At 36.6% G+C, this 7,257-nt stretch overlaps 1 protein-coding gene across 1 annotated transcript in view; it reads left to right on the top strand.

Moving 5' to 3' along the window:
* The window catches only part of LOC107604874 (histone-lysine N-methyltransferase, H3 lysine-9 specific SUVH4), a gene marked incomplete in the record, with an annotated part of 14,531 nt that continues 7,343 nt past the window's right edge, over positions 70-7,257 (top strand). The window contains 8 exon segments of the mRNA XM_016306580.2: positions 70-237; positions 360-972; positions 1,162-1,236; positions 1,781-1,843; positions 2,265-2,319; positions 2,505-2,614; positions 2,716-2,889; positions 4,911-5,036. Coding sequence (XP_016162066.1) covers positions 442-972; positions 1,162-1,236; positions 1,781-1,843; positions 2,265-2,319; positions 2,505-2,614; positions 2,716-2,889; positions 4,911-5,036 — 1,134 coding nt within the window.

The following is a 7,257-nucleotide window of genomic DNA, read 5'->3' on the forward strand; positions in this document are numbered from 1 at the left end:
GAATCCAAAAGAAAAATAAGCAAAAGAAAAAAAAAAAAACAAATAAAATTAATTTCAAAAAGAATTTCAAGAGTCCACAGTCCACTCTAGTTCTCGGACAGTGGAGCCTATTATTAAAAACACGGGACGAAACATTGCGTCTTCTCGTTTTCTCTCTCTCTTCACAGCACTCTCTCTGCATTCTCTCTTTCCTTCTCCCCAAACCCTAGGAGCTTCTAATCCAAGCTACACTTCGAGGTTTTTCGCTCATTTCGTAAAATCTTCAATGGTTTCGGTGTTTATCTTCTCGATCACTGCTCTGAGTTTCTTGCATTTCGGTATTGATTTTAGTTTTTCTCGTTTTCATTTCTGTCTTGCAGATTTGCATGCTTGCAGGTTGAAGGTGCAGTTGCGCTTATTCAGAACTCAATCGTGCTCGGCGGCGTTGATTCTCAATATTCGATGGTTCCGAAGACGGAAAAGAGCTCTGATTTTGAAATGCCGGCGAGGAACAGTGACGAAACGGGAGAGAAGAAGAACGTGGCGAAGGACATGTCGGTGCAGCGCAGAGCCAGTGCGAGAATCCAAGCGGCGAAGCAGAAGGCAGAGGAGGAGCTTCAAGCTCGCCGTGGAGCGGTGGTAGTAGAAGAAGAGAAAGAAAAAGAGGAGAAACGTGTGAAAGTGGCGAAGAAGTGGAGCAAGAAGCGCGTGAGGAATGGGGAGTACTTGGGAGAGGGAGAGGTTGTTGTTGGTGGTGCTTCCCCAAAGAAGGGGAACAATGACAGCGGAAACGAGGAGGGTGTTGGCGAGGGAGAGGGAGGTGTTGCTCCTTCCTCGGCGAAGAAGCCGAAGAGGCGGCCGTTTATGCAGGATCAAAATGGAGTAGGGGATTCTGAGAATGCTGTGGCTAATTCTGCTGAAAATAAAGGAGCTGCCTTAAGGGTGAAGGAGACTATTAGGGTCTACAACAAGCATTACCTTCATTTTGTTCAGGTTAGTTCTATTGGTTCTGAATTTTTGCTGCTGCTGATTTTGTTGCTTCTCTGTTGTTTGCATTTGTGTGGGAAATGGTGAATTCCGGTAGAAATATTATAATTTGCTTGTAGCTGCTTTCATTTTAGTTTGTTAGAGGAATAGTCAGTGGTAATAGCTCTTGTTTGAGCATCTGTTTGGTATTTACAGGAGGAAGAGAAGAGGTGTGGGAAAGCGAAGGCTGAATCTGAAGCTGCTAAGAAGTCAAAGTCTTCAAAATCGAAGGTTGGACTCTCGTTAATCACTTGTTACTTGTGGATTCTCTTATCTATCTGAGTCCCTGGTTTCATGGCGGACATAGGTTGTTTGCAAACAATGATAACAATAGTCCTTTAAGTTAAAGAGGAATGCTAGAGGGATAGTAGAATTTATTGTTTTTGGCCATTAATTAGCCATCAATGTTTAAAAGTATGGGATAAAATATGTTGTTGAATTACTAGACTAAAGGGATTGAGTTGATGACTAAGTGATGGCAAAAAAACAATAATTTCTGATGGTCCCCTAGCATTTTTCTAAGTTAAATTCAATATGTTAGAGAATAATTTGAATATGATACTAGTGACTGATTTTTCTAACAGGAATAAACTTATTTGACCAAAATAAAGTGTCGCTCACTAAAATGAGAATGGTAATTTTTTAAACATCAGAATTCCATGGATCAATTTGAGGGTTTACTTTATCATTGTCCTATTCCTGGTATACTTAATTAAATCTGAATGCTTTACTGAATTCTTTTATTGTGATAAATTTGACATGTTTATCTGTATAGAAAGGGGGACCACTTGAAGTTAAGAAAACTCATCAACGACCTGATCTAAAGGCACTATCCATGGTAAGTCAGAATTCAGTGACTTGATTGTTTTTTATTGACATCTTAATTATAAGTATAATGACATTATATTGAAACATGATGATCTAGTATAAGATTATGCCTTCCTAATTTCATCAATAACATGGCATTAGAGTTAGCTTTTATACGTCTCTTGTTTGTAGTAGTTGTGTTTCTTGTTTTTTCATTTTATTTAAATTGTTGCCTTATATGGTTCCAGTTCTTTTATTTCTAGTGCCTCTTCCCCCTTTCTGCATTATAGATGCCAAAAGTTGTTTCCTTTCTCCAAGTGATTTATCATGTTGGGTTTTATTACTAAGTTGGAGCGATGCTTGGTTATGATTAAACGATATTGATTACATTTTACTGTGCAATCCTACATCTTATTTTTTGACATTACCTTGAAAATTGGGATTTTTGGCAGATGATGACGAATAATGAGATTTTGTACCCTGAGAAAAGAATTGGTGACCTTCCAGGTTTGTGGCTTTGTCTTCTTGTGTTTTCATGTCTTTTGTCATTTACCATAATAACAGTGTTATTTTTTATTTTCTATGTATCAAACCAGGCAGGAGTTATTTCTTATAAGCCATTGATTATCATAATTTCCTATTGTGATTACTTCCTTATTTTGATATGGGTTGAACTTTTCTATTAATGTCAGGTATTGAAGCTGGACATCAGTTCTTTTCTCGAGGTGAAATGGTTGCTGTTGGTTTTCATAGTCATTGGTTAAATGGCATTGATTATATGGGCAAATCCTATGACAAAGTGGTACTTTATTTTCATTGTGCTGTTCTCTTTGTTTGTGTGTAGAATATGAAGGTTACACACACCTTATGTTTTGTTTTGTTTTCACCTCTTGGTTGCCACAGAACAGCATTTATGAATACCCTATTGCCGTGGCCATTGTTTTGTCGGGCCAGTATGAAGATGATGTTGATAATGCTGATGATGTTGTGTATACTGGTCAAGGTGGGCATAACTTGACAGGTGATAAGCGCCAAATCAAAGACCAAAAGTTGGAGCGGGGTAACTTAGCACTCAAGGTGTGCTTTTTTTTTTTTTAAAATCTCTTGGAACATTTAACCCATGGTAATTTCTTGTTTCTTCTATGTGGTTGATTTGATTATTTTATTTATTTTATTTGGCTTTGTTAGAGGAAGGGTATGGAAGGCTATACCTTGTATAAATGTTTTGTTTGCTTTGCTTTTGTATAGGGGAACTCTTATCCCCAGTTGGTTTTATCCTACTCGACTTAATGAAATTACTCCTTTACCCTAAAAAAGAAAGGAATTGAAGGAAACATCAACCAGCACTACAGTAAAATATAAATAAATAAAAAAAAAACAGCTCCAACAGATAAGGATGTCCCACACGGATACCTTTTTCTCCGTGTCTATAAGGCTGCGTTTGGAAAGAAGATTGAGACTGAGAGACAGAGACTAAATTAATTTTCTGTAGTGTTTGGTGTAAAATTTACTAGACTGAGTTATGTCTTAGTATTATATTTAATTTAAGATAAATATGGTAATTAAAGGTAGATTTGGAATTTTAAAGGTTAATTGGGGTATTTTTGAGAAGAAATGTTATTAAAGTTTTAGTGTTTATTCAAAAAAGTTTCAGTTTCCTGTGTCCTTATTTTTTGGAAGTAATGAAGGGACTAAAATTTTATGTCCCAAGATTGAAATTTTAGTTTCAATCTTTGACTAGCAAACACAATATTGAGTTCCAGTCCCACAGTCCCAATCTCTGCAAACAAATGCTACCTAACTATACTCTTTTAATTGTTCGTCTATCATTATTGGGAAATAAATGGGAAGTTAGAAAATTGAAAGCTCATTGCATTTGTATAGAAACAACTACAAAGCCTTATTTTACTAAGTGGGATTGGTTACATGGTTCAATAACGTTTATGCACCTTATCATGAATCATGTCTGAACTCAACCCATTCCAAGTTCCAACTCATCCATCCTCCTCTTGATTAGATGCTCTGTTGTTATTCTCCAAAACTTTCCAAACTCAATCATCAAAGGTGAAATTCCACCATCTTTTCAACCATAGGTTCTACTCTAAATTTCTCCCTCATGACTTTGTTCTTTATTTTTGTCCATTCCATTATGACTACTTTGGAAGGAAACTTTGGAACAAGAGTTGAGTTTTTTCAAGGTCATAGGTTCAAGTTGTGGAATCAATCATTGATGCTTGTATCAGGTGTGGCTACATGTATAGACCCTTTAGATTTGGGTGTGACCTTTCCACGGACCCTGCATAATGTAGGGTGCTTTGCACTAGTCTGCCTTTTAGTATAAGCAACAATGCTTGTGTATAATACACTATAAAATTTTAGCGATGCAAGGGAGCCCTTATTTTAGAACAAGGGTGAAAAACAAAAACAATACCATACCACAATCACATGGTTTAACTATCCTAATCTCATTAGGTGGGACCGGTAGTTAAACAATATTGCATATTTCTTCCCCCCCTCCCCTCCCCTATTTTGAATTCTGAATGTTAGTAGAAGTTCAAGGGAAGAAGCCACTTCAGCCGTTGACTTATAAGCTATGTGCACTTCTGCCTTTGAATTTAAAGAATGGTATTAATTGATGCTTTGGACTTCCTAACAATTCATTTAAATCATGTGCACCCTGATATGTAAATTATATTAAATGCAATCTAGTTTCCTTATCATTTAGTCGTAAAAATAATAGGTGGGTTGAATTGCACATCTGGGAAGGTATAGGAGTTTGTTTTTTCGAAAATGAAGACTAAAGTTCATAATTGAACATACCCCTTAACTTGTGAGGTAAGGTGCTCTTTTCTCCCGAAGATGGGTTCATCGTAGTTATCGTCCAATAGTATTGCAAAGCCTCCAACCACAATGGGTAAATTGGATATGGGGATAGATGATATCCTCTTTGTGTAATCCCACTAAGTTGAAGCTTCATGCATTAGGTTGCTTTTGTGTGTGTGTGTTGAGTGGTATGTGGTGTGTTATCATTTGCATTGTTCTTGTTTATATTGTTCTTTTCATGCGAAGTTGACATTTTTTTTTGTATTTCATTGTAGAATTGTATAGAGCAAGATGTGCCTGTTAGAGTGATCCGTGGTCATAAATCTTCAAATGGTAAATCTTCAAACGGTAAATCTTCAAATGGTGCTACTAAAATCTATACATATGATGGCTTGTACAAGGTAACTCTTAAAGAATCTCACTAATTTGTTTGAGTAAGAATTTGTCACTATTTTGGTGAACATTTATGTAGCATGCCTATTATATTGGTTCCTCATGACCTCATCTTTAAATATTAAGAAGTTTAATTACATATAATGGTGTATAATTTCACTCGAACTTTGTTTGTCCTGAGATTTAGCAAGAATTTCAAGTTCAATTAGGTTCTTATAATTAAAACATAATGATTGGTATTTTAATTCTTACATTTTACAGATATTTTTCAACTGAATTCCATTTAGTTTAAAATTCTTATAATCAAATCCCTTAAACAACTACAACAACAACAACAACAACAAAGTCTTATCCATTAGGCACCGTCCACGATCAAGTCTCTTATATGTTATTAAAATTTCAGGAACTAAAATATCTATAAACATATCACTTCCTCTCCTCCCCTCTGTCACCGTCGCACAAATGACGGCGAGCTTCCCAATGCTTCTACCTCTGTCATTTGCCTCTGCATACACTGTTCACCTAGCTTCTGGCCTTCTGCCTCTGTTTGACTCTACTGCCTCCGACAAAGTTAGACTCTGCTGCAACTTTCGTGTCTTTGTCTTCTCCAGCAATGTTCGCCTCTGCGTTTGCTTTGCCGCCATTTGCCGCTTTCTCTATCCCTCTTTATCTTTGCCCTGCTTGGAGTCTGTCTTTGATCTCTTATTTTTTGTCACTGATTTTGATTCTGGTTCTGTTATGTTGTTGCTGTTGGTGGTGGTGGGAGAGATGGTGGTGATATAAATGTTGTTGTGGTTGTATTTGTGGGGTCAGGTTGTGAGGCATGAGTGGTGGTAGTTGTTGGGTTGGGGAGGAGAGGCGGCAGTGAGCGAGAGTGAAGGAGGCGCTGATGATGGGTGGGGAGGGGTGTTGATGAAGACGACGATGATGATGGGTGCAGTGATGAGTGCGGGTGGTGGTGGTGTTGTGATGGCAGTGTTGACTAGTGAGTTGAAGCAGCTGCGATGGCAATGGTGAGGTGAGGTGAAGGGTGCAACAGTTGGTGAGGATGGAAGGTCGAGCTATGGAGGTTGAATGGTTCTGTCTTGGGGGAATTGGGATTATGGTTTAGGATTAGATTTAAGAAGGTAAAATTGGAAAAGAAAATATTAGATCAGAGTTAACTGTCGAAAAAATGACGGTAAGGATAAAATTGAATCAAATTAAATGTTAAGGGAAATTTTAAAAATGCTGAAAACCTTTGGAACAAAATATATACTTTGCTTTTTTTTTCTGGCATAGTAGATATCTTGTGCATTTTGACTGTTAGAAATGTTTTTGTGGCAAGAAGCTTTGTTGATCTTTTCACTTGCTTGATTCATCAATCCTAATGTGTTTTGACTTATGTCTGACGTTTTCAAATTGTGAATGTAAGTTCCAAAAAACATGGTATTAGGGTTTTTCCCCCCACTACTAATTGTAAGTGTTAATAAGGGTAGAATCAATTTGGTTTATCCAAAATCAAGTTGTTTTAAATGATTTTTTAAAACCATATACTTAACTATAATTGGACATCTAGGGGGCACCAGTTTCATATATTTTATGAGTCCGCACACATCAATGAAATTTCGAAAAGCAGTTAAATTTCACATCTTACCACTTACCACAAAAAATTCCTTTATTTTTTATAAACGAATAATTTTGTTAAGATGGAGAGAATAATGTATAGGAAGGAGGTGAGTTTTTGTTATACGGGAGCAAAAGGCAACTAACAGAGTAATTTATAAATCGTAGCTTTCTGATTTCTTAACAAATTTTAATGGTCAAGTCCTTTATAATGATCATGAGCTTTATCCAAAGTAGATGTTAGATGCCTAGTCCTATCCAATAAAACTTGGTTGTTAGAAAATTTGCCATTGAAGGTGTGTGCAATGTGCATCAACCAAATAGTTCAAACAGTGTATGTTATATAGTGCCAGAATGAATTTTCCTGTTTCCTACTTCAAAAAATAATCACACCTAGTCAAGAGGATGAAGTTAACCATGGTTGTAGGACAGGCCTAACATTCTTCAAAATATACAAGAAGAGGTTTTAAATAGAAACACAAACAAATGACAATGTAAGAGTTGATTTGGATTTGATTTTTATTTTGCCCCACTCCTAACATGCATATCAGGGGAGATAGCTTTATATGGTCTTTGAACCTACAAACTTTAGTTCCAATCAGGTTTGCCATGTTGGAAAGAGAC

Source organism: Arachis ipaensis, chromosome B06, assembly GCF_000816755.2.
Source record: "Arachis ipaensis cultivar K30076 chromosome B06, Araip1.1, whole genome shotgun sequence".
Classification (NCBI taxonomy): domain Eukaryota; kingdom Viridiplantae; phylum Streptophyta; class Magnoliopsida; order Fabales; family Fabaceae; genus Arachis; species Arachis ipaensis.